Source organism: Vipera berus (assembly GCF_964194415.1).
Source record: "Vipera berus genome assembly, chromosome: 8".
Lineage (NCBI taxonomy): Eukaryota > Metazoa > Chordata > Lepidosauria > Squamata > Viperidae > Vipera > Vipera berus.
In genome coordinates, this window is record NC_138211.1 from 4,855,304 (window position 1) to 4,882,051 (window position 26,748).

At 46.0% G+C, this 26,748-nt stretch overlaps 1 protein-coding gene across 1 annotated transcript in view; it reads right to left on the reverse strand.

The window, feature by feature from the left end:
• Window positions 1-4,490: 4,490 nt before the first annotated feature.
• GLB1L2 (galactosidase beta 1 like 2) overlaps window positions 4,491-26,748 on the reverse strand; it is a 38,442-nt gene continuing 16,184 nt past the window's right edge. The window contains exons 7-19 of the mRNA XM_081334089.1: window positions 24,855-24,936; window positions 21,609-21,673; window positions 20,378-20,462; window positions 18,284-18,421; window positions 16,712-16,792; window positions 15,624-15,727; window positions 13,721-13,867; window positions 12,852-12,923; window positions 12,034-12,112; window positions 10,651-10,738; window positions 7,618-7,732; window positions 6,116-6,232; window positions 4,491-5,293 (exon numbers count right to left, since the gene is read on the reverse strand). Coding sequence (XP_081190215.1) covers window positions 5,207-5,293; window positions 6,116-6,232; window positions 7,618-7,732; window positions 10,651-10,738; window positions 12,034-12,112; window positions 12,852-12,923; window positions 13,721-13,867; window positions 15,624-15,727; window positions 16,712-16,792; window positions 18,284-18,421; window positions 20,378-20,462; window positions 21,609-21,673; window positions 24,855-24,936 — 1,260 coding nt within the window. The 3' untranslated portion in view covers window positions 4,491-5,206. The remainder of the gene's footprint in view (window positions 5,294-6,115; window positions 6,233-7,617; window positions 7,733-10,650; window positions 10,739-12,033; window positions 12,113-12,851; window positions 12,924-13,720; window positions 13,868-15,623; window positions 15,728-16,711; window positions 16,793-18,283; window positions 18,422-20,377; window positions 20,463-21,608; window positions 21,674-24,854; window positions 24,937-26,748) is intronic.

The following is a 26,748-nucleotide window of genomic DNA, read 5'->3' on the forward strand; positions in this document are numbered from 1 at the left end:
GAGCATAGCTCATGTTGAGCACAATGCTAAAATGAGAAAGATCCCAACTGGGAGGGAGGGAGACCGCCATGCTTAGCACTATCACGTTAAGCTACCTTGTACTGAACACAGCAGCAGGACAGGACTGAACAAGGCAGGGCGGAACCACTTCCAGGGGCTGCCATGTGCTTCGTTTAACAAGTAGCATTGGCTGGAGACACTCTAAGATAACAGAATAAGGTTGGAAGGGACCTTGGGGGTCTTCTAGTCCAACCCCCTGCTCAGGCAGGAAGCCTTACACCATTTCAGACAAATCACTTCTTGAAAACCTCCCGTGTTGGAGCATTCACCACTTTTGGAGGCAGGTTGTTCCACTGGTTAATTGTTCTGTCAGGAAGTTTCTCCTTAGTTCTAGGTTGCTTCTCTCCTTGGTTAGTTTCCATCCGATGCTTCTTCTTCTGCCTTCTGGTGCTTTGGAGAATAGGTTTATCCCCTCCACTTTTTTGTGGCAGGCCACCAACTAAGATATGAATGAGGGTTTGCTTTGGAAAAAAAGTAAATTTTCTGCTCCTGAACTGCAGCTCAAGTGGGACATTGAAGCCCTTTTTTTTTCCCTATTTGCAGTCTGTTCCCACCCCGATTCCAGACTCAAACTGGGTCCTTGATCAACCAGAGGGAAACCACCCAGCCGAATTGCTCCATATACCAGAGACCAGCTTGGGTTCTTGCGCAGAGGGGAAAAAAAAGGAGATCAATAAATTAATAAACCAGTATTTAAAAAACAACAACAGCTCACTTATGCCTGACCTTCTGGAAAACGATCCAATAAAATGGAATGAAAGAACAACAGATAAAAAGCAGGGCGATAGAGTTGTGGGACTCCCAGAGGGCCATCGGTGAAACGAGAGCAATGCAAAAATCAGCAAGAGGGCAAAAGCCAGTTTATGGATTAGTCAGCTTCCTGAACCATCTGCCCTAGATATTAGAACAGGAGAATTAAAACGAAAATGGATACGTGCTATAAACAACCTCGGGCAGTCTGTCTGAAACATGCTGGCTGGGGAGTTCTGGGAATTGAAGTCCACTTTTTTTTAAAAAAAAACCTATCTTGCATATTATTTCTCAACCTTGGCCAACTTTGAGCTGTGAGGACTTCAATTCCCAGAATTCCACAGCCGGAAGTTGCCAAGATTGAGAAACAGTGCCCTGCCTAGACTGAATGAGGTGTCAAAATTCATTCTTTCATATTGATGGATGTATTGTTTTGATTGTTCCTTCATACAGAGGCGTGCACGCGCGTGTACACACACACACACACACACAGATATAACTCCTGCAGGTAGTACAATAGCTCACACAGCGTCTCTTTCTGTGCTTAATGTTCTGCACCCAGAAAGGTGCATTTAAAACTTTTATCTGCTTATATTGTAAAGCGGACTTAAAATTTAATGGCACAATTTAAGAGGGTTTTTTTCCCCCAGCTTATCCTGAGCAAAAAGCAATGTATAGAAAAGATGACACATAAGAGGGGGAAATAGCAGAACACGATGCCTTGCTACACACCCTGAGCAATTAACAAGACTTATTCTTCCTGGTACACGCTGAAATTATGTGGATATAAAGATTTGAGGGTTGCATAATGAGGGATATGCATGAGCTTGCTGGTAAGAGTGACGATAATAACCATCTTTGCATTTTGTCCTGCTCTGGTCAAAACTTCAGCGATGCAAAAATGAATTAAATCAAATTGTGCCCTCCTGTGTGTTTTTTAAAAAGCCACGTGTGAAGCTGGGAGAGGTTTTTAGAAAAATCAGCCGCTCTTGCCTCTTGCAGACTTCCATCTCTTGCGCAACAGATCAAAGACAAAAACAGACATTTTCTTAAAAACGGCCTAAGAAAGGCAGTTCTTGATTTACAACGACAGAGCCAAAACATCTGTTGCTAAGTGAGACATTTCTGAAGCGAATTCTGCCCCTTTGGATGACCTTTCTTGCCACGATTGTTAAGTGGATCACTGCAGTTGTTAAAGCGAATCTGGCTTCCCCCATTGATTTTTGCTTATCCGAAGGTTGCCAAAGGAAATTGCGTGATCCCGGGACACTGCAACCGTCATAAATATGAGTCACTTGCCAAGTGTCTGAAATTTGATCATGTGACCGTGGGGGATGCTGCAACGGTTGTAAGTGTGAAAAACAATCTTAAGTCACTTTTTTCTCTGCCGTTGTAACTTTGAGTGGTCACTAAATGAATTGTTGTTAAGTCGAGGGCTCCCTGTACTGGATCCTGGTTACTATTATTTTTTTGTTTCCATCTGAATCACCGACACGCTATTTGTTGACTTTCCTTTAAATATGTACACATTTAAAAATGCAAAGCACAACTGTATCTTCAGGCTGAAAGGAAAGGAATGTAAAATTGTACAGCAAAAAAAAATAGGCTTATTATTTTTTTTTAAACCTTTAACCTGAGTGATTAAGATGCGTAAGCCAGTGTGAACTCAAATCACGCTTGGGACTAACGGCAGACCTCTCGCGATAGGGAAAACAAACATGGTACCAATAAATAATAATAATAGAGACAGATTTTCTTTTTTTTCCCTTTTTTTTCATTTATTACAAATATCTAGCAAACCAGACGGGGGGAAAAAAACCCGAACCAACAAACCAACTAGGCCTTAAGACGACTTTACGAAAAAAATTCAAAACCTCGGTCATTGTCGGTGAGAGAAAACAGCATTTGAGTAAAATTCACATCCAACGATACAGAATTTATAGTCACAGGCTTTCAAAACAAAACACCAGCCCAAACCTTTGATTGAAGGGGAAATGAGCAGCATTTTTTTTAAAAAAAAAGGAAATTCGGTGTTCTCAGCACAGCGTGTTTTTTCAATGGCCGTTCTTTCTGCTGGGGTGTGTGTGTGTTTTACTTCAGCCTTCCTCTCTCTCCATTTTATGACTACAACTCTGCCAGGCTGCAGTAAATCATAGACCAAAAAGAAAATTGCAATGATTTATCCCAATTTCCTCCCGGAGTTGCAGAGCACAGAACAGGTGGAAAGGGTGGATTCCCCCCCCACCCCCACCCTTTGGCTTCTGTTTTTACACCTGCACCCTTCTTCTATTTTCAATTCAATACAGTTAACTTCATAAATAGAATGAAAAATGGTTTTGAACAGCCAGAAAGACCTCAAACATTATTTTGGCGCTCGCTTTCCCAGCAATTGTTCAGGCTGATTGTCAGGAGGCAGTTGAATTGTGATCCTGGCCCTCCCCTTGACAGGTTAACCTTCCAGCACAGGAGTCTCCAGCCTTGGCCACATTAAGACCTGTGGACCTCAACTCCCCAGCCAACCAGCCACATGTCTTGATGTGGCCAAGGTTGGACACACCTGTGCTGGAGGGTTAACCTGTAAAGGAGAGGGCCAGGATCACAATTCAACTGCCTCCTGACAATAAATCTGAACAATCACTGGAAAAGCGAGTACCAAACCTGTTTTGGGTGTGGGTGTGGGTCTGGGCGGGCGCCTGCAAAACACAACCAATGGCAGGCTGGCTGGAGGAGGACACTGGACACCAATTCTGCCCACGGCTACACAACGCTTAGCTCCATCAGGGACACTGAGGTTCTGATTAATGGTGGCAGAAGCAAGGTGCAGAGACTGGGTGTTTATGGCTTACAGCGGCTTCTTCCAACCGGTGCTTCCCACAAGGATAGGGATACAAGATCCATCATCCACTGGCCTTCTGGGGTGATAGGTTGTGCCTCAAAGCCCTGGAGGGCATCGTACTGGGGAATGCATCCATGTTGCCTTTCCTCTCTTTTTTTTTTTTTTAAAAAAGCACGTGAAAAAGGCCATTTTTAAAACAGATCCAATTCCTCCCCTTTGACTAATTATTCAGAAACGCACTCAAGTAGCCCTTCAGGCTGAATCCCCAGTCCCCCAGACCCTCCCTCAGAAGCAAGAGACGTGGCCGACTTGAGTCTCGAAGCAAGCGGTCATAATCTGAGGATTATCTCCGAAGCAGAGGCCTCTGTTCAGACTGGGACCGGTGCCCCTTACGAAACCCAGTCCAGAAAGCTAAAGTGGCTGTGGGTATCAGGAGCTGCAGTCCCAAATTGCTGAGGGTGGGGCACCTGTTTGCGAAGGACCGAAGCACACAGCGCAGAATCTCAACCTGGTTGGGGAGCGTTGTCTAGACGTTTTTGGTTTTGCTGGGACGTGTTTATTTTCTGAAACCGCACCGTTTTTGGCTGGTCTTGGGCGGTGTGTGTTTGTTTGTGTGTGTGTGTGTGTGTGTGTTTCCTACCCATGGGGGCTTCTGTTGAAGCTCCTTCCTGGCTCAAGGCAGGTGCTCCTAAAATTTAGCAGTAGATTAGTTCATGCCACGTCTTGGTGCAAAGATACATCCCGATCCCACCCACCCCTGGCCCAGCACTCACCCTTTGGGATTTGTGACCTCAACAACTTGTGGTTCAGCTGGGGAAGATTGCAAGGGGCTTCAGATGTTACAGGCATTCTACGTAGCTTGGAAGAAGCCCAATTCCAACCTCATCCCCCCCGAAAATCCGTGACATGTCCCTGAAATGTAGTTTCCACTGTCTCTGCATGATGTCCCCATTGGTGGCTGGCATTTTATACGCCCAAACGTCCCTTCCTTTTTAAGATCTGGCTTGGAACGACCCAAGGGATGCAAAGCGGTCAAAACGACATTCCTCCACAGCCTGCCTAACCACCAAACCGGGGACCTGAGACTGGCAGCTTCAATTGTTCTGGAAAAAAACCAACGTGGACTACTAGAGGTGCAAAAATGTTCCTTTCCCAGGCAACAACCTAAAGGAGGATCCAGGTCAAACCACTGCAGATCGGCGGTTTCAATCCATCGGATCTCCCATGGCTTGCGAACATTCCTTCGACAGGTCCTTAGCATCCTTAGTGTTACAGGACCCAAGAACTTGTAGTAAAGTGGAGTTCCTTTAGGAGAACTTTCCTAGCTACCTGGGCGTCTGTCTTCAAGTACTCTTAGCCAACCTCCTAAATTAACTCACCAGGTGGGCCTTCCTTGGCCAAACTCCACCCTTAACTAGAAAATATAAGGAGACGGGGCAGTTTTCGCAACGGGAGGGAGGGAGGGAGGTGTGCCTCGAGACTCTTTTGCCTCCCACAATCAGTTAAGAAGCACAACCTTAACCATTACTATCAGCAGAAGGTGGGACAATCGGGAACAGCTCAGGTCACATACTGAACCCTCCCCAGGAAGGGCAGATCTGTGGAATGGATGATGCGGCCTCCAAGACGCTCCTCAAAGATAATGATCTGGAGAAGAAACAAGAAGAGAAGGAACAACCTGGCTCAGATGAAAGAATGAGCTCCTTTGGGGCAATTCTGCACGTGCTCCATCTTCCCCATGACATCAACCCTGTGAGGTGGGTTGGGCTGAGAGACAGCGATTGGCCCACCCAACCGGCTTTCATGCCTAAGGCAAGACTAGAAGTCAAGTCTCCCAGAGACTGGCTCAAAATCACCCAATTGGCTTTCATATCTAAAGCAGAACTAAAATTCACAGTCTCCTGGTGATGGGCTCAAAGTCACCCAGCCACTTTTCATGCCGAAGGCAGGACTAGAACTCCCAGTCTCCTGGTGATTGGCCCAAAGTCACCCAGCCACTTTTCATGCCGAAGGCAGGACTAGAACTCCCAGTCACCTGGTGATTGGCCCAAAGTCACCCAGCCACTTTTCATGCCGAAGGCAGGACTAGAACTCCCAGTCGCCTGGTGATTGGCCCAAAGTCACCCAGCCACTTTTCATGCCGAAGGCAGGACTAGATCTCCCAGTCTCCTGGTGATTGGCCCAAAGTCACCCAGCCACTTTTCATGCCGAAGGCAGGACTAGAACTCCCAGTCGCCTGGTGATTGGCTCAAGGTCACCCAGCCAGTTTTCATGCCTAAGGCGGGACTAAATCTCCCAATCTCCTGGTGATTGGCTCAAAATCCTCCAGCCAGCTTTCACGCCTAGTGGGACTAGAACTCCAAATCTCCTGGTTTCTAACGTGGTATCTTCACCATTAGACCAAACTGGTTCTCAGTGTATTGAGACACATGAAAAGAAAGGGAACCGGGTTCAAATCAAGCGACTCACTTCGTTGTACCCCTGTTGGAGCCAGGTTCCCGGGAGGTAGAGGGTTTCCTGAGGACCAATTTTCCAGTAGCGACCCAGGTTCTGGCCATTGACAAAGACAACTCCCTTTTCCCAGCCCTGGAAACACAAAAGGGGATCTCACTGCAGTGGATCGAGATGTCGGCATTGTGCAATGGATCTAGTGCCCTTACAGGTAACCAGTGATGAAACGCGAAACTACTGCAGCGGTGCTAGAAGTGCCAATGTATTTTTCTAGCTCCTGCTGCAAAAACTAAGGAAAGAAGAAGACAAATGCATATTCATTACAAATAAGTATTCTGAGCAAAGCTCACCTTTTAGACTCTTGTCAACGCATTTTATCTAACAAAACAGCAGGTCAATCTCAACTGCACGGAAAGAATACTAACTGGAAACATGCAATTGCTTGTCCAGTTGTTTTCTTTCTCTTCTGGTGTCTTACCCCCACAAAATGCTGATAGGGCACACAGACCGAGGCGCAATTAAGGCAATTTCGTCTAGGAGAAGCAGGCTTAAATAAATCCAGACCGAAGAGGGCTGACTGTGCCTTCTGCAAGCCGACTACGGATATTGCTGTCAATTTTGCAACTCGTGAAGTCGGATGAGGATGAGCAAACGTTCCTGCTAACCTGAAAGAATCCCAGGATCCTTACAAACGAAGGGTTTTTCTGTCCCTTGCCTCCGTGGAGGAGAAAAGAAATTGCCGATTTGGGCAAGTAAAACGTCTCCACCCTAATGACCTTCGCAGTGGTTGAGAAACAATCCACAAAACGTTAGAAGGCTACGAAAGTTGATCCATCTGGGAGAAGCAGGCCAGAGACGAGTATAACGGGAACTCCCTAGAACAGAGGTCCCCCAACCTTTTGGGCACCAGGGACCACCGGTTCCGTGGAGAGAGGTTTTTCCGCGGACCGGAGGGTGCGTGGTTGTGTGTGCTGCCTGCATCCCGAAGATGGGGCTTTGCTTGTTTGTGCGGACCGGTTGCTGGCATGTCGCGGCCCGGTACTGGTCCACGGACCGGGGGTTGGGGACCTCTGGCCTAGAACACCGTTTCTCAACCTTGGCAACTTTTAAGATGTGTGGACTTCCGCTGCATCGCCCATTGAGGAATTCTGGGAGTTGAAGTCCAGACATCTTAAAAGTTGCCAAGGTTGGGAAAGGCTGCCCTAGAAGCAAACTTTGTTCAGGGAATCCCTTGTTCCCCCGCAACCACATAGTTCTGCCCTAATTCTCTGACTGACCTCACCAAAGATATGAAGGGCTATCAAACCTATCCAATCATAGGCGTATTCTAATGTGCGTAACTCTATAAAGTGGGCCTGCAAGTTAACCTCTGTGGCCTCCAGTCCTATCAGAGGTGGTGCATGGCTCAACGGAACGGTGGTAGGCCTCAATCCTAAAGGACCTCTGGGAGAAATTTTGAGAGCGAGGTTTATCCTACGTCTGTGCATCTCTTTTTACAGCTCTGGTATTAAAGAACTTACCTCGAGCTTCAGGAAAGTATCTTGGGGCATATACTGTATTTGGAGCGTTCCTCGGAAGAACGCGGGGCCCACCGCGCTGTCAGGGATGGCACTCCAAGGAGATGCTCCACGCACACTGTGGGAGAAAGAAAAGATTCCTCAAAGGGATCTCCAGGAGAAAAATCCATCAGTAACCCCTATCGGTTCTGACGTAGCTAAGTCTTGCTTGAGGGGACCATGGCGCTCTCTGAGCTTGGTGGCTTTCTTGCAGATGTTTCATTGCCCAAACTAGGTATCGTCATCAGCGCTAACGTTACCTAGTTGGGTCATGAAATGTCTGTAAGAAAGCCAAGCTCAGAGGGCACCAGACACCGCAGAACCTCTAAGAAACATTCATCAAGGGAACCAGCGATGTACAGAGGTGAAGGGCTCCTCTTGATGAACACCTTCAAAGGTGAGCTCAGACAGCCATCCGGCAGGTGTGTTCTGGATCCCTGCGCTAAGCAGGAGGCTGTGTTTAATTGCCGCGTGGCTCCTTCTAACTTTTGCCATTGTGGTGTTTTACAATTCTGGGAACTTCCGTCTGCAGCTGTTGTGTTCTGTGAATTGGTGCTCAAACCATCATCCCTGCTGACAACAAATGTCAACTGTTTGGATGGGGCCGGGGGGGGGGGGGGGAAGAAGAGAAATGGGGCTGAATGCCAAATTGGTCTGTACCTTCCTGAGGATTGTAATTAGATTAAAATAGTCCCCCTCTGAACCGTAGAAGGATATTTTGACAGGAAGGAAAGAACAGAAGAGCCATTTGTCAAGCTGGCATTTATACGGATTTCTGCAGGCGGCAGGAGTTGGAATTGATGGCCTCAAGGGTGCCTCCCAGCTATTACAGCTCTGAAGTGCCTACCTCTGTGATTGCTATTATCAAGCCAGAGGCCTCTAGACTACTAGTACTCTAGTACTGGTGCTTTCTTTCTTTCCTTCCTCCACCAGCCTCCCTTCCTTGAAGTGCCCCCCTGCCCACTTTTAGGAGGGCCAGAACTCGGAAGACCAAAATTACGCCAGTCCTGTACTGTAACCAGGAAACAGTATAACGACCTATAAAGGAGAATATAAAAGGTTGATATGAGGGGCCCTTGGTGCTCTCTGGACTTGGTGGGTTTTCTTGAGATGCTTCATTACCCAACTAGGTAACCTCATCAGTGCTAGAAGGGAGAGGGGTTTGCAGCGAGGAGGAGGAGGAGGAGGATCGTGGGACCCTTGGTGCTCTCTGGGCTTGGTGGGTTTTCTTGAGATGTTTCATTACCCAACTAGGTAACCTCATCAGTGCTAGAAGGGAGTGGGGTTTGCAGCGAGGAGGAGGAGGATTGTGGGATCCTTAGTGCTCTCTGGGCTTGGTGGGTTTTCTTGAGACGCTTCATTACCCAACTAGGTAACCTCATCAGTGCTAGAAGGGAGAGGGGTTTGCAGCGAGGAGGAGGAGGAGGAGGATCGTGGGACCCTTGGTGCTCTCTGGGCTTGGTGGGTTTTCTTGAGATGTTTCATTACCCAACTAGGTAACCTCATCAGTGCTAGAAGGGAGTGGGGTTTGCAGCGAGGAGGAGGAGGATTGTGGGATCCTTAGTGCTCTCTGGGCTTGGTGGGTTTTCTTGAGACGCTTCATTACCCAACTAGGTAACCTCATCAGTGCTAGAAGGGAGAGGGGTTTGCAGCGAGGAGGAGGAGGAGGAGGATCGTGGGACCCTTGGTGCTCTCTGGGCTTGGTGGGTTTTCTTGAGATGTTTCATTACCCAACTAGGTAACCTCATCAGTGCTAGAAGGGAATGGGGTTTGCAGCGAGGAGGAGGAGGATTGTGGGATCCTTAGTGCTCTCTGGGCTTGGTGGGTTTTCTTGAGACGCTTCATTACCCAACTAGGTAACCTCATCAGTGCTAGAAGGGAGAGGGGTTTGCAGCGAGGAGGAGGAGGAGGAGGATTGTGGGATCCTTGGTGCTCTCTGGGCTTGGTGGGTTTTCTTGAGATGTTTCATTACCCAACTAGGTAACCTCATCAGTGCTAGAAGGGAGAGGGGTTTGCAGCGAGGAGGAGGAGGAGGAGGATTGTGGGATCCTTGGTGCTCTCTGGGCTTGGTGGGTTTTCTTGAGACGCTTCATTACCCAACTAGGTAACCTCATCAGTGCTAAACTGATGATGTTACCTAGTTTGACCAGCACTCCTCCATCTCCTTCTCCTCAGCTCCACGAACTCCACTCCCTTTGAGCACTGACGATCTTACCTAGTTTGCGTAATGAAACGTGGGCAAGAAAACAAGCAAGCTCAGAGAGTGCCGACAGTAAGACAAGACTGCTTATTTGGTTCTCCAGCTAACAGTTCCAGAACACGACCCAACCCAAGCCCACTCGGCTTCTTCGTGGTCAGTTACAAGAGGACCACTTCAAAGTGCTGACGTTTATCCCGAAAGCTTGAGTAATTTGGGAACTTTGAGTTATGTATACCCTTCCTCTGTTGTTGTTGGTTGTTTTTTTTACAAATAACTCAAAGTGGTAAACTTACTTAACATGCCTTACTCCTCCTATTTCCCCCACAACAACAACCTGGTTGTGAGAGACTGGCCCAAAGTCAAAGTCACAAAGCTGGTTTTCGTGGTTAAGGAGGAACTAGAACTCACTGTCTCCTGGTGACTGGCCCAAAGTCACCCTTTTCATGCCTGGGGGGAGGGGGGGGGAACCAGAGCTCAGAGTGTCCCGTTTTTCTAGCCTGACTATTCTAGTTTTATCTATCAAAACATTATCAGCATTGGCGGTGCCAGCCGGCGTGAAAGGGGGAAATTATACTGAAAAATGCCCACTGCTAAGAAGGGAGCTACCAGCCCAATTCTTTGCCAGGTGCCAGATTGCTGGCAGGTGGAGCTGCTAGCTAGAATTTGGACCTCAGCCAAGTGCAATTCCAGTAAACAACGGAAAGAGGAAAACAAATAACCAGAGCAAAAAAGCAGGGGGGGGGGCGAGGGGGTGGGTGGGAGTGGGGAGTGTTGTTGGCGAGATTCGCTGGGCAAACCTTTCCATGAAGCTGGGTTTCATTTCAAGGCCGTAAATCTTGAAGTTCCTCAAGGAGGTTGTGTTGAAAACGATGTCGCCAATTAAGCCTGCGAGAGAAACAAGGGTGAACGCCCGAAGCGGAGCAGGGACAAGGCTGAGGAATCGCCTTGCAAAGGGGAAGCAGGGCTGACTTCCAAGACTGACAGCCGCCCGTCACCCTCCCCGGAGGGACACTGGGGGTCCACCCAATCCCGGTTCAGAAAGGCTGAGAAACAGTCGCAAAACGGGGGCAAAGCTCACTTAGCAAAGGTCTCACTTAGCGACAACAATTTGGGGCTCAGTTGTGGTCAGGGACCGCTTGTACCGTTTTAGAAGCATCAGATGCACACGTTAAGTCGCGGCGGCACCCGCTTTCTGGAAGGGGAGCTCTTGCGTTTCTCCCCCCCCCCCAACTCCCCCTCCCCGAAATCTGTCTGGCTCCCACCCCTGTTAAGCGTCCGGTTAAGTCCGGAAGACCTGCTTCTTCTCCCTGGCTTTGCTAGATTTGTGTGTTTGTGTGTGTGTGTGTGTGTGTGTGTGTGTGTGTGTGTACGCGCACGCTGTGCCGGGATCTCATCCTGGTTTGGGTTTTATATTGGGGTTTTTTTTATGTCACAATTATTGTATCAGCCCAGCGTCGGTTGGAGTTGGGGAATGTCTAAATCAATCCAATCCACAAATAAAGGAAGACAAATAAAATGACAGCTCAATAAAAGAGAAGCAGTTTACAAGGGTTTGGAAGCGGGCAACTGCCACCTCTGTACAACACAGAATAGGGGCTTAAATTAAGGCATTATTTCCTAGAGGATTTTCTGTGAACGAATCCTGGCAGACTTTTCCGTTCGGTTCTTTATGACCCTTCAAAGGACAAACAAAGTCCTGGCTCTTTCAGCCAGCCATGAGCAACCTTGCCGTTGAGTCTCATGCGGCTGGTCTTGAAACGCATGGAATGGGCCGCCGTGTCCAATTTCTCCTGCTAAATTGCAGGAGTCCAAATGTTTAAGATTCCCAGCCTCTGTTTCAACAATTCAAGAAGGGGAAAGTCCCTGAGACAATGAGTTGGCTGCCAAGTGGCTCCTATTATTAGATATATTTTTTTCTCCATCACCTTCAGCTAGAATCTGTCTTCTTGGAACTTAAAATCCATTCTGTAACCTGTTTGTTTGGGGTTTCCCCCCCCCCCATTAAAACTTTTTTTCTGAGGTCTCCTGGAAAGGATTGGTGCCACTTTCTGGGTACAGGGAACTTCAACGCCCTTGTTTTAAAGCCCGGAGCGTACAATCCAGGCAAAATTCCATTCTTCGGAAACGTGGAGCTGAGGATTTGAAGTCATGAGAACAGAAAACTGGCTTTACCGGCCTACCTTTTCGCTGGTTGTTCAGATTAAGCCCGTAGTTGACTCGCCCACAGTTCTCTACTAAGATTTGCAGCTGTCGATATCCCTGCAGGGCATAAAGAAGGAAATACCCCAAACGTTGGGAGAAAAAAATCAGAAAAATCACACAATCATGGGGATGCTGCAAAGGTCGCAACGGTGAAAAACGGTCACAAGTTACATTTCTCAAAGCTGTAGCTTTGAACGGTCACTAAACAAATTGTTGTTAAGTTGAGGACTACAACAGGGATAGGGACATCTGCATTAGTGAGTTGTAGCTTATACTTGCATCCTTCAAGAACCGATTCTACAGACGTTTTATTCTAGCACAGGTGATTCCTTATTAATCTGAACGAGCCTGGCAGCAAAGCTGGCCCCTGGTTCTGATAACCCCCGCACATGCGTGCTAGTCGTTTCCGACTCTAGGGGCCGGTGCTCATCTCCATTTCAAAGCCGAAGAGCCAGCACTTGTCCGAGGATGTCTCCGTGGTCATGTGGCCGGCATGACTAGACGCCAAAGGTGCACGGAACACTGTTACCTTCCCACCGGAGTGGTCCCTATTTTTCTACTTGCATTTTTACGTGCTTTCGAACTGCTAGGTTGGCAGAAGCTGGGACGAGTAACAGGCGCTCACTCTGCTACGCGGCACTCGGGATTCGACCCGCCAAACTGCCGACCTTCTGATCGACAACTCAGCGTCCTAACCCACTGAGCCACCGCGTCCCTTTTCTTAAAAAGGTAAAATAAGGTTAAAACAAATAAAAATCTTGCCTGCCATCCCAACTGCTTTTTTCTAACTACTCACCTGCCTGTTAGGAATGGAGAGTTCCTGTACGTTGTAATCAAGGTGACCAATATATCGAGTATTAACAAACACCTGCAGGGGGGGGAAAAACAGACAAAAAAATAAGATTCTTTTAACTTTCACATAAGTCAGGAAACTAGAGGAGGATTTAGACATTGTAACACGAGGAGAGCAGAAGTACCTGGGGAGAATTCCAGCTGTGGATCCAAGCACTGGATGTAGCCGTGTTATTAGAATCATTTAAACAGATTATAGAAGCAAATAGAATGAGGGAATATTAATTAAAAAGATTGCTAGATTATTCAGCCTCAGTAGTTACAATTAGCAGGTTATGGCCACCCAGTTGTTCCACAAAACTTAAAAATATTTTCTACTTTTAAAGGTATTCTGTAAATTGTAATAGCAAACCTTTCTCTGTATTTTTAAAGCTTTAGTGGGTAATTGGCATTCAAACCTGGCTCTGTGGATCAATAGTTAAAGCAGGGGTCTTCAAACCTGGCCCTTTTATGACTTGTGGACTTCAACTCCCAAAGTTCCTCAGCCAGCGTGCCTGGCTGAGGAATTCTGGGAGTTGAAGTCCACAAGTCATAAAAGGGCCATGTTTGAAGACCCCAGAGTTAAAGGGAAGCCTTTTAGAACATGGTCTAGAAAGGGCAGTCCATACTAAAGACCAAGCTTCTGAACGGAAAATTATGTCTGTAATTAGGGCCAAATGACAAGAGCAACTGGTAAGTATGAGGTCACCAGAGTTTCAATATGTTCATTCCAAGAAAGTCACCTTGACCCAAGAGTAAATTATGCGTTAACTAAGATCTAGCCAGCTTTTCCCTCCCAGAAGAAGGTAGTAAATCTCGCACACCCATCCTCACCTCTGCTCGATCTCGGATGTAGTCACGCGAATACAACGTTCCTCCGCCAAGGATGACCGTCTCATAAAGGGTGTAGCCAAAGGCCTGTCCATTGCCATTGTTTATTGGTAGGTTCTCCATGTTAATGGGGTATTCTGACTTCACAATCTGCCGAACAGAAAGCAGAACAGGATCCTAACAGCAACTGCTAAGAAATAAGGTGGGGGGGGGTGGTTTTTTCCCCCCTCCCCTTCATGGGTTCATGAAACAGACACAGCTCCATAATAAGCTAACACGGTGGTGACGATAAGGAGAAAAAAGAATACAAATATAAATAGGGGTAGAGTTTGCTTTGAGGGTCCTTGGTACTTTTTGAGCTTGGCTGTTTAATAATAATAATAATAATAATAATAATAATAATAATAATAATAATAATAATAATAATAATAATAATAATAATAATAATAATAATAATAATAATAATAAAGTTGGAAGGGACCTTGGAGGTCATCTAGTCCAACCCCTGCTCAGGCAGGAAACCCTATACCATTTCAGACAAATGGCTGTCCAGTCTCTTCTTAAAAACTTCCAGTGTTGGAGCATTCACCACCTCTGGAGGCAGGTTGTTCCACTGGTTAATTGTTCTAACTGTCAGGAAATTCCTCCTTAGTTCTAGGTTGCTTCTCTCCTTGACTAGTTTCCATCCATTGCTTCTTGTCCTGCTTTCAGGTGCTTTGGAGAGTAGCTTGGCTCCCTCTTCTTTGGGGCAGCCCCTGAGATATTGGAACACTGCTATCATGTCACCCCTCGTCCTTCTCTTCATTAAACTAGACATACCCATGTTTCCTAGTAGACATTTCATTACCCAAACTAGGTAACATCATCAGTGCTAGAAGGAGGTGGGATTTGCTCTCTGTTTACCTACAAGTCTTTCCTAGCATTGATGAAGTTACCTAGACTGGGTAATGGAACATCTGCAAGAAAACAACCAAGGTCAGAGAGAGCACCAAGGAACTCACAGTCATTGTCATCATCGTCCTCCTCCTCTCCTCCTCCCTGCGAACCCCACTCTCTACTAGCGCTGATGACGTTACCCAGCTGGGTAAAGAAACATCTGCAAGAAAACAGCCAAGCTCAGAGAGCACCAAAAACCTCTCATTTCAACCCTGTGCTACAAATATTCTCCTTTAGAGTTTGCTTTCATGTGAATGTGTTCATAACGCCTCCTCTTCTGGTGGAACAATTCATGGATCATACAAGGATCACTTCATTCAAGCCAACAAAGATCCAATTGTATCCAAGGCCTGGCTAATGTCTGGCTTCCTGCTCACACACAGAAAGTGACTTAAATCCCTCGTCACTTGGAGATCTGTGATCGATTCGGATACCCAAACACTGCAGGCACCAAGCAAAGCATCAAATGCTTGTTTGTACGAACTAAATCAAGAAACCATTTTTTTTTCTTACGAAACCTTCAGCTGAGAAGCCAAGGGTTTGTGGCACATTGAATGTTGCAAAATTTAGACAACTAGGCTAAGGGGTTTTTCCCCCCCAAATGCCACACAAAATCATCTAACAGGGATGCAGAATTATCCTGCTTATTTTAAAAAGGCATTAAATAACAGACCTTGAATGACAGGATTGAGGACTCGTTCAAACATGCATATTTAACCCTGCAAATGATTTTTCAAGCTACTTAACTTCCAAGGGCCCCTCATTACATTTGCATATAAATACAGCAATTCCATTTTAAGTGCGCCTCTTTATCAACCCATCTCACGCAGTTTCAAAGCCCAGTGAGATCCAAAAGCTTAGATTTATTCTGAGTTCTTTAATGAGGACCCCAGCCATGATTTCTGGTTTGTTGTTCCCAGTCCCATCATCTAGCCAATCTGAGCAAGTGCTTCCCTGGAGGATGACTTACCTCCATCCCTGACAACAATTCCCACAGTGAGATATACTGCTGCATCAGGATGGCCCCGTAAGATGCTTTATTTAAAATTATCGGAGGTGGAGGGAGAGGAGCCTCTTTGGAAAAGGAAAAGAGAGAATGCCGTTGAATTCGAGCACTGGATTGGTGGAAAAAAAATCTCAATTTCCCAACTTCCTTGGCTTGAGAAGAGCTTACAGTGAGTTCTTGACTTACAATATGAAATTGAGCCCAAAGGTTTACATTGCTAAGCAGGGCTCACTTAAGAACTGCGGAAGGAAGGAAGGAAGGAAGGAAGGAAGGAAGGAAGGAAGGAAGGAAGGAAGGAAGGTAGGAAGGAAGAGAGGGAGGGAGGGAGGAAGGAAGGGAGGGAGGGAGGGAGGGGGGAAGGGAGGGAGGGAGGGGGGGAGGGAGGGGGGGAGGAAGGGAGGGAGGAAGGGAGGGAGGGAGGGAGGGAGGTCATTCTCTCACTTATACAAGCTAAGCCTGGTCAGACCCAGTTGACACTAAATGAAGGAAATGTCAGGGCTCCTGGCTAAATTGGTTAAAATGAAAAAGAGAAAAACAACAACTTCACACCCTGGAGGAAGGCAATGGTAAAACACTGTGCTCCTGGACTACCAAGAAAATTCCGGAATTTATTAATCCAGAATGGAGCCCAACTCAAAGGTGACGGCACTGAAACAGCCTCTTCCCAGGGTCAAAGAAAGGAAGGGAGGAAGAAAAAAGGGAGGATGTACAAAGCTTTCCCTCCCTCCCTCCCTCCCTCCCTCTTCCTTCCTTCCTTCCCTCCCCCCTCCCTCCCTCCCCCAATGATGTTGTTATAAGGACTCAACCTTCCCCACCGCCTTGGAAGTCCCCCGAAGGGCCAGTCTCATAACAAAACTTCCCCCCCTCCCAGCCCCTTCCCCCCTCTCCCCATTCTGCAGAAAACAGCCCTGGCTGATCAACAGAATGAAGCCACACGGGAAGCAGAGCAGGGCCCCCACCCACCCACTGGGGGCGAGCCCGTTTTTTCAAGCCCCCCCGTCCCCCAGCGTTTAGAGAAGGCCGAGAAGCCGCCCCTTCTTTCATGCAGTTACCCATCATGCTGGAAAGAAGATTGCGCAGTTTGAAGTACTTGGCGGTGTAATCCCCAGCCTCAGTCAATACAGCGTCATAATCTGAAAAAAACAAACAAAAAACAAAAGTAGGGCAGGTAGCTCTCACCTCTCACCTTATTTATAGGTGCATGCCACAGAAATCGCTACAAGAACTTAACACACACACACACACACACACACAGGGGCTGGATTCACCAAACCCTTTTAACCAGGATAGGAACAATCCCAATGCTGACATTCTCACAACAGGTTAAGCTTACACAGCGCTGATCACTAGCCCTGATGATGTTACCTAGTTTGGGTGACGAAACGTCTGTAAGGAAACAACTCAGAGAGCCCCAAGCATTCCTCAATTCAACCCTGAGCTACAAATATTCCCCTTTATTGGTAATCTTGGGTGGTTTTAATCCAGGTTTAATCTTTGGGGGTTCCCATTGGGCCAGTTGATCAGTTCAGCGTGAATTATGAGACCCTTAAAAATCGGGTTCATTTAGTAACCAAAGAAATGATGATATAAGAGCCCAGCACAGCTCAGATAACATGTTAAATCTTAAACTTGATTAACAAAACACAACCTTTGCTTTCTCCAAACAGCCTTTGCTTGCAAAAACGAAGCCTGTTATGGCAAGGGTGGCCAAAACGTGGCCACTTTAAGACTTGTGGACTTCAACTCCCAGAATTCGTCAGCCAGCCAGTCCTAAAATGGCCAAGTTTGGAGAACCCTATATTGTGGCATATTGTGATAGCTTGATTCATGCCACATTATAAGACAACCATACCCATAATCTGATTTTTAGCCCGCTCTTAAATTCACTGTACAAACGCAGGTAGGACATCATAGCAACTTTAATCAATCAGAATAAACCTGGAAGGGACTTTGGAGGTCTTCTAGTCCAACCCCTGCTATACAATTTGATACAGGTGGCTGTCCAGTCTCTTCCTAAAAACCTCCAGTGAGGAAGCACCCACAACTTCTGGAGGCAAGCTGTTCCACTGGTTAATTGTCCTCACTGTTAGGAAATTTCTCCTTAATTCCAGGTTGCTTCTCTCCTTGGTTAGTTTCTATCCACGGTTTCTTGTCCTGCCTTCTGGTGCTTTGGAAAATAAGTAGACACCCTCTCCTCTTTGTGGCAACCTCTCAAATACTGGAAGACTGTGATCATGTCCTCCCCGCTAGTCCTACTTTTCTCTAGACTAGCCAAACCCAAATCCTGCAACCGTTCTTCATATGTTTTAGTCTCCAGGCCTTGAATCATCTCATTTGCTTTCTTCCAGCCCTACAAGCGACAGGGCTTGGTGGAGATTTGAAACTGTTGCCCGTTGCATTTTCGACTTTCATTTGAACAAGATACCAGTGACGCCCCACTGATTATTGCATGACGCCCTGTCACTTGGCTAAATGACCGCCACTTTAGGGAAGCTCCTCCTTCTTCCAAAGTGAGATTGTCCCATTCCAGGCGCTCTCCTAGTTGGGTACTCAACGGAACTCTTCTGCCTCGAACCTCCCAGCATCCCTTGCAAGCCAGGCCCAATCAGTCAATGGAACCTTACCGTAGCTGGTGATGGTTGCCTTGTAGTTGTCGAAATGCAGAGCACCATTCATGAATCCAAAATTGGTCCCTCCGTGGAACATGTAGAGATTGATGGATGCTCCTGATCGGAGAACGTCTTCAACCCTTTCCAGCATCTCTGCGGAGACAAGCAAAGCTTCCGAGTGTCGCATGGCAACGGATGTTAAATCTTGCTACTATGGCTATCTGACTTTATGCAAGTAGTCCTCGACTTACGATGGTCACTCAGCAACTGTTCATAGCTATGAAGACCTCCCCTAAAGATACTTACGGCCCAGTTCTAAAGTTCTGAGGAATAGAATAGAATAGAATAGAATAGAATAGAATAGAATAGAATAGAATAGAATAGAATAGAATAGAATAGAATAGAATAGAATAGAATAGAATATGGAACGGACTAGAAATACAATATAGAATAGAATAGAATAGAATAGAATAGAATAGAATAGAATAGAATAGAATAGAATAGAATAGAATAGAATAGAATAGAATAGAATAGAATAGAATAGAATAGAATAGAATAATACTAGACTAGACTAGACTAGAACAGATTTAAATGGAATGGAATGGAATGGAATAGAATATGGAATGGAATGGAATGGAATGGAATGGAATAGAATAGAATAGAATAGAATAGAATAGAATAGAATAGAATAGAATAGAATAGAATAGAATAGAATAGAATAGAATAGAACAGAACAGAATAGAATAGAATAGAATAATACTAGACTAGACTAGACTAGACTAGAACAGATTTAAATAGAATGGAATGGAATGGAATGGAATGGAATAGAATGGAATGGAATATGGAATGGAGTGGAGTGGAGTGGAGTGGAGTGGAGTAGAGTAGAGTAGAGTAGAGTAGAGTAGAGTAGAGTAGAGTAGAGTAGAGTAGAGTAGAATAGAGTAGAATAGAATAGAATAGAATAGAATAGAATAGAATAGAATAGAATAGAATAGAATAGAATAGAATAGAATAATACTAGACTAGACTAGACTAGACTAGACCAGATTTAAATAGAATGGAATGGAATGGAATAGAATGGAATGGAATGGAATAGAATAGAATAGAATAGATTAATACTAGACTAGACTACTGTAGAATAGAATAGAACATAGACTAGACTAGACTAGACTAGACTAGAATAGAATAGGTGTTAAGTGTTTACACCCTTTTGAAGCAGAATCAGCAAGCAATCCTTCCAGGAGATGGCCTTGGAAAGAATGTTAAAAATGGGGCTTGGCTTTGCCAAGTTTACACCCGCCCTCTGGAACAGTCTCTCTCTGTAGGCCTCTAACTACCACCACTAAAAATATGGATCTTTTCCCAGGATAGTTACTGATTTCCTATGACTTTTGGCTTTTTTTGTCATAAGCACAGATCGTCCGGTCAGCTGTACCCATATATTTTTTTTTAAAAAAAACCCCTACATTGCTTCCTTTTAATCATAAGCCAAAGTCAGTTAGCCCCAGCACTGAGTTAAAAAATAAATGCTTGAAAATAGCTCTCACTGAATATTTTCTACTTTACTTTGTACTTTTATTCTCGTTTAGTGATTACAACTCCCACAGCCGGAAGGAGAAAAAAATAAAATAAAAACCCAGGTGATTCTTCTTGGGGAGCGGAGAAGAATGGTTTATATCTTCGCACAGAAAATTAAAATGATGTTGTTGAGTTTTTGTTCTGCCATCCATTTTTCAGGGCAGGAAGCTCAAGGTCCCTTTTGACAGCTTGAATTAAACCAGCTGAAAGGGCTGCACCATAAAGGGGCAACTGGCTATATTTAAAGGAGTCATAAAAACTGAGGAGGAATTAAAAGCTTCAAAACATTAAAAAATAAATGTAGGGGTTTTGGGTTTTTTCCTTCCCCTGGGCGCATGGAAAGCAAATCAGATTCAGTGTAAGAGCAGAGGTCCGCACCTGAGGCGCGGCTACCAAAACGCATTTTATTTATTTCTCAAATTTATTTGCCGCCCGTCTCGCAGTTCAAAGCAGAGGCAAAGAACAGCCTGTTCGAACTTTGCCTCTGCTTTGAAGCAGGTGGGAAAGGAATTGCACCAGCAAAGAACTTACCATCCGCGTCAAACACATTGTGGGGTCCTCCCCAGCTGTCAAACCAACCCGTCCAGTACTCCATCACCATCGTTGGCATGTCATGCTGAAAAAGGGCAAACCCACCAGGTGAAAACAGGCTCTCCTTTTGAAGTCCTCTCTCAGGTAGCCTAGGCAGCTGTCAACCCATGGTCTCCTGGTGATTGGCCCAAAGTGACCCAGTCGGCTTCCCATGCCTAAGGCGGGACTAGAATTCACGGTCTCCTGGTAATTGGCCCACCTAGTCGGCTTTCATGCCTAAGGCGGGACTAGAACTCAAGTCTCCTGGTGATAGACCCAAAGTCACCCAGCCGACTTTCATGCTTAAGGCAGAGCTAGAACTCACAGTCTCCTGGTGATTGGCCCAAAGTCACCCAGCCGGCTTTCACGCTTAAGGCGGGACTAGAACTCACAGTCTCCTGGTGATAGGTCCAAAGTCACCCAGCCGGCTTTCATGCCTAAGGCAGGACTAGAACTCCCCGTCTCCTGGTGATTGGCTCAAAGTCACCCATCCAGCTTCCATGCCGAAGGCGGGACTAGAATTTAGTCTCCTGGACCGTAATACCATTCTGATATATTAACTCATCCTTGAATTTTTTCTCTCTCTCTCTTTTTCCCCCGTCTCTTTTTCCTTGAATGCTGTACCTTTTAGAATTCAAGCCTACAGGCCAAGAACTACCTCGTTTTATTGAGATGTAAGCCACTCTGAAAGACCTCCTGGGTGAAGATCAGAGAACGAGGGTGTTTTTTAAAAATCAAATGAACACAGAACGCGAGGATAGGATAGGATTCAATGAAAATGGAAATGACTTTCTTCACATCCAGATCCTGGACCAGCAGAGGAATCAATGAGCTTCTCAGTGGGTTATTTCCTGATGGTTGACAAGAAGGATGAAGACACTCCTCCCCCAGCACATAAAGTAAATCTATTTCCCGAAAGCCAACTCTGTCTGGATATAAATTCTTTGGGGCACAATTGAGCAGCGACCAATTACAGCTCTCTGATGACCATTTTTATTTTGGGCTGTGGGAAACATACCCAAGGAAAGCGGGGAAGGATTTACATTTGGAAGGCAGCGATAAATAAAGAGTTCAAGGCATCGGGAAACTTGGCTTTTTCTGCAATTGGCGCCCTCCTTGTTTTCAGGCCATAAAACACACAACAAGAGCTTTAGAAGTTGAAAAGTCTGACCTTGCGAAGCCTCCTCCTTACCTGCAGTTTGTTGAGGGAGGACAGGAGTCCCGGCTCCATCTTCTGAAAGTTGATAGTGGCCAAAGCTATTGAGAAAGGGAAAATGGGCAGAAAAAGAAAAGATTTCAGCTAGGCTACAACCGCGGTTAATCCACAGGTAATCCTCGATTTATGGACTATAACTGGGACCAGCTGAGTAAGGCAGTTGTTAAGGGTATCACGCCCAATCGTACGATCTTTTTGGCCATGGTTCTTAAGCGAAGAGAAGGACGAGGGGTGACATGATAGCAGTGTTCCAACATCTCAGGGGTTGCCCCAAAGAAGAGGGAGTCGAGCTATTCTCCAAAGCACCTGAAGGCAGGACAACAAGCAACGGATGGAAACTTATCAAGGAGAGAAGCAACCTAGGACTAAGGAGAAACTTCCTGACAGAACGATTAACCAGTGGAACAACCTGCCTCCAGAAGCTGTGAATTCTCCAACACTGGAAGTTTTTAAGGAGAGACTGGACGGCCACTGGTCGGAAATGGTATGGGATCTCCTGCTTGAGCAGGGGGTTGGACTAGATGACCTAGAAGGTGCCTTTTAGCTCTGTTATTCTGTTACTGTTCCTGAATCGCTGCAGGTGTTAAGGGAATCACAAGTTGCTAGGCAAATCTGGCTCTCCCCCCCCACACACACACACTGATTTTGCTGGCTGAGGAATTCTGGGAGTTGAAGTCCACAACTCTCAAGGTTGCCAAGTTTGAAGACCCCTGCTTTGAACGATCCCTAAATGAAATATTGTAAGTCGAGGACTACCTGTAATGTCTTTTCGGGAGAACAACAATTGCAACAGACAACATACATTAGGCCAGAAGGACTAGCAGCTTAGTTCTTTCCAAAACGAAGACCCCCTGCGGCACAGATATAAAATCCAGGGTGCAGAATTCAACAGGACAGGCAGAGAGGGAGGGAGGGAGGGAGGGAGGGAGGGAGGGAGAGAGAGAGAGAGAGAGAGAGAGAGAGAGAGAGAGAGAGAGAGAGAGAGAGAGAGAGAGAGAGAACGAGAACTGCACCTAAACCAGCCAGGATGGCATTTTATCTTGCCCTCAACAGTCAACAACAGACCACCCACCTTTTCTTTCTTCTCCTCCCCCCCCCAGCCTGCCTTTTATTCACACTTTTGTGCATTCTCACGGCCACCTCTTCTGAGGCTGTCATCGTTGCATCACTCACGGCCCTAGTTATTCCGCATTCCTGATTACTTGACATGATGACTCTAATGAGCAGATTGTTGTGACATCTGAAGCAGGGGCTGGGACCGAGGCACACAAGCCCGCCAGGGAAACACACAACTCCCAGCCAGGGGATGAATGAGCAAGGAGCCAGCAAGCACTCGCAGGCAAGTCAACACATTTGTGCAAAAACACAGAACGAGGCTCAAAGCTCTTCCCCTTCCCCCACCCCCCCTCCCTATTGTCCCTACTACTAGAAGGGAGAGAGCGACCCCACATGGACACGGAAGGGAATGGCTGCAACTTAGAGGAGGAGGAATCAATTTAAGTGGGATGCCATAGATCAAACGGGCAGCCTACTCAGAGGACAGTCCTCTGGGCTTGCGTTTCAAAAGGACAGAGGCAACGGGAAGCAGCCCTGAACGCTCATGTGGGCATTATTTACGCGGACATCGCAAGCGGCTCTGCTTTGAAGCAAGCAAAGAGAATCTCCACGTTAGATTGGGCAGAAGAACGATGCAAGAAAATGGCATGATTTATTTACAGAATTACAGAGCTGGAAGGGACCTTGGAGGTCTTCTAGTCCAACCCCTTGCTCAAGCAGGAGATTCCACACCACTCTGGACAAATGGCTGTCCAGTCTCTTCTTGAAAACCTCCAAAGATGGAGAACCCACAACTTCTGGAGACAAGCCGCTCCATGGACTAATTGTTCTCGTTGTCAGGAAACGTCTCCTTTTAGTTTTAGATTGGATGTCTCTTTGATAAGTCTCCATCCGCTACTTCTTGCCCTGCCCTCAGATGCTCTGGAGAATAAGTTGACCCCCCCCTTCCCTGTGACAGACCCTCAAATATTGGAAGACAGTTATCAAGTCATCCCCGGTCCTTCTCTTCGTTAGATTAGACATACCTGGTTCCCATTTATTTTTTCATTATTCATTTATTCATTCATTCATTTATTCATTCTGGCCTCCGGTTTGGCCATCTCTCTCTTAATTGCAGAGAGGGCCAAACTCTTAATTTTGTACCAGAGCATCGTGATCTGTCATCATAAAGTTCATCTTATCATTTTGATTAGATGAAGTAAAGCTCTTTGTGCATATCTGATTGGGTTACTTGCCTGGAGCATACTAATGGAATGAAAATAAGTTTTAATAAATTAGTAGGCAAAGACGCACGCACAGACACATCCTGGAAGCCGACCGTATACATTATGCACTCAACCTTCGCTTGCAGCCGGCAGAGAGTAAGGAAAATTGGACATAACCATCGGGTGTCAGAAACCATGGCCAGAAACCAGGCAGGCAAGCCTAGCAATTTTAAGCATTATATATCCAAATTCTTTCTCATTAGCCTCACAAATTTATCCTACTTCCAGTAGGATTAGAGGCTTTATTGGCAAAGTAAAATGAGGGGGGGGGGAGAAACAAAGTTATTAAAATTCTAAATCGTAATTTTAATCAATTGGCGGTAGGTCTCTTTTTTTTTCCAACGCTGTTGAAACTTTGAATATTTGCTTAGACCAGTGTTTTTCAACCACTGTTCCGCGGCACACTAGTGTGCCGCGAGATGTTGCCTGGTGTGCCGTGGGAAAAATTGAAAAGTAATTATAAAATACTTTCTTTGTGTTTATTTGATTCCTATTCAAGAGAATTACTTTATATATAGTCAATATAGGCACAGAGTTAAATTTTTTAACATTTTCTAATGGTGGAGTGCCTCGTGATTTTTTTCATGAAACAAGTGTGCCTTTGCCCAAAAAAGGTTGAAAAACACTGGCTTAGACGAATAGTTGCAAGTCCAGGATTACCTGTACACACATTCTGAGCCTTAAACAGAAGAATAATTTCAAAAGCTTTCTGTGGCATGCAAATACTTTATAGCACTGCTGGTTACTCACATGTATTTAAACACAAAAAACCCCAATTTCACCCAAAAAAATTTTTTTTACAATTTTTACAATTTTTGTAAAATTGTAGCAGATAGGTGGTACCGTGGCACTTTTTTTTTTAATCTCAGTCGCAACTTTGCTCCAGAATAACCCATGTTACCTCCTTCTACGGTGCCGGCATTCAGGCCATCTTTATTATCCGAGGTCACCAACAATTCCACCACTTTCCTGCTTAACAGGGCCTGCGGGAAAGGAAGATCAGCATGCTAAAATTCAGAGCTGATATCCCAGAAGAAGCCACGATCAGGAACAAACCACTGTTTTAAAGGAAGTTAGTCTTTCCGGGACCAATGTGATTCTGACCCAGGTCTCCCAAAAGTGCTTCTCTAAAAGGCAACCGGACTTTCGTGGTTTTGTTTTGCTCATCCAAAAAGCTTCTTCAGTTCTAACCGAAGTTAAACCAAGGAAAAGTCCAGCTAGATGCCTTTTGGAAAAGCGCCTATGGTGGAGCAGTGGGCTAATGCCTCCTTAAGTAACACCAGCTGCCTGTAATTATTGCAGGTTCGCGTCCCACCAGGCTCAAGGTTGACTCAGCCTTCCATCCTTCCCAGGTAGGTAAAATGAGGACCCAGATTGTTGGGGGCAATTAAGCTGACTTTGTAATAATGCCGCTTGGGGGTGTGTGTGAAAGCCCTAATAAGCAGGCATATACATAGAATGAAGGCTACTGCTAAGCTTGTAAGCCGCCCTGAGTCTTCGGAGAAGGGCGGGATATAAATGGAATTAAAATAAATTTTAAAAAAACCATGACCTGGATGTTTGAGAATCCTCACAGACATTCCGACCCAGATGTTAGGAGGACCAAGAGAAGCTGAAAAACACCTGCTGTTCATCAAGGCATTTCTGACACTAGCCTTGATCCATGCAGAGGCCTCGGGATTTCCTGCCAATTGTTACAAACTGTCTTCCGTGCATCCTTTTTATTGGGTCACAAATATAAACCAGGTTTACAGATCCGGGTTGCAAAACTTCAGGCAACCACAGGGCGGCTGCAAAGACACATCTGTATATTGCAGGGGTAGGGAACCTCGGCTCTTTTATGACTCGTGGACTTCAACTCCCAGAATTCCTGAGCCAGCCATGCTCAGGGAAAAGAGAGAGGTTTCCAAGCTGAGCCATGCTGGCTCAGGAATTCTGGGAGTTGAAGTCCACGAGTCATAAAAGAACCAAGGTTGTCTATCCCTGGTATTTGCAACGGTCAAGCTTTTATTGCCCAGCTAGAGGGAGTTCTCGAATTACGAATGGCCCTTTAGTGACCATTCAGTTATGACAGTCCCCCCCCCCCGAAAAAAGCTACTTGCAACCTGGATTCAAACTTATGACAATACCACTCTCCTCTCTGTGATCATATGACGACAAACTTTGGGCCTCTTGGCATTTGGCCACATTGATGGCATTTTGCAGTGTCTCGTGGTCACATGACCAGGATTTAGAACGTTTTGTGGGAAACTGTGTTCATTTTCAATTTCAGGCAACCCTCCCCCCGCCTCATCGAGAACAATGAGTTTGCTTAACGACCTCAGTATTCACTTAACAACCGGCGCCAAAAAGGCGGTAAAATCCGGTGCATTCACATAGTGACCCACTTAACGACTGTCGCAAGAGAGAGAGGACTGGCAGTAAGCCACTTTTTTCAGTGCCGTTGTAACTCTGAACAGTTGCTGTTGTAAGTCCAGCCAGGTAACCCTAGCATTAATTCCTCTGCGCCAGCAAGCATTTCCTCCAGGTAAGGGATGAAGGCGCAGCGTGAGCAGGATTTGCCAAGCTTTAAACTGATCCTCTCCCAGTGCCTGCCTGCCTGCCTGCCAAGGACACAGGTGGGGACCTGCAAAGTCCTCTGTTGGATGAGATGACAGAAGGAGAACCTTAATCAAATTAGCCAGCCTCTCCGGATTACCGGGTTTTACAAGGCAGCTTCGGTCTGGTTTGCAAAATAATCGACGGCAAAGGAGGAAGCGCCACGTCTTTTGCTACAGGGCCAAAGACTCACTTTA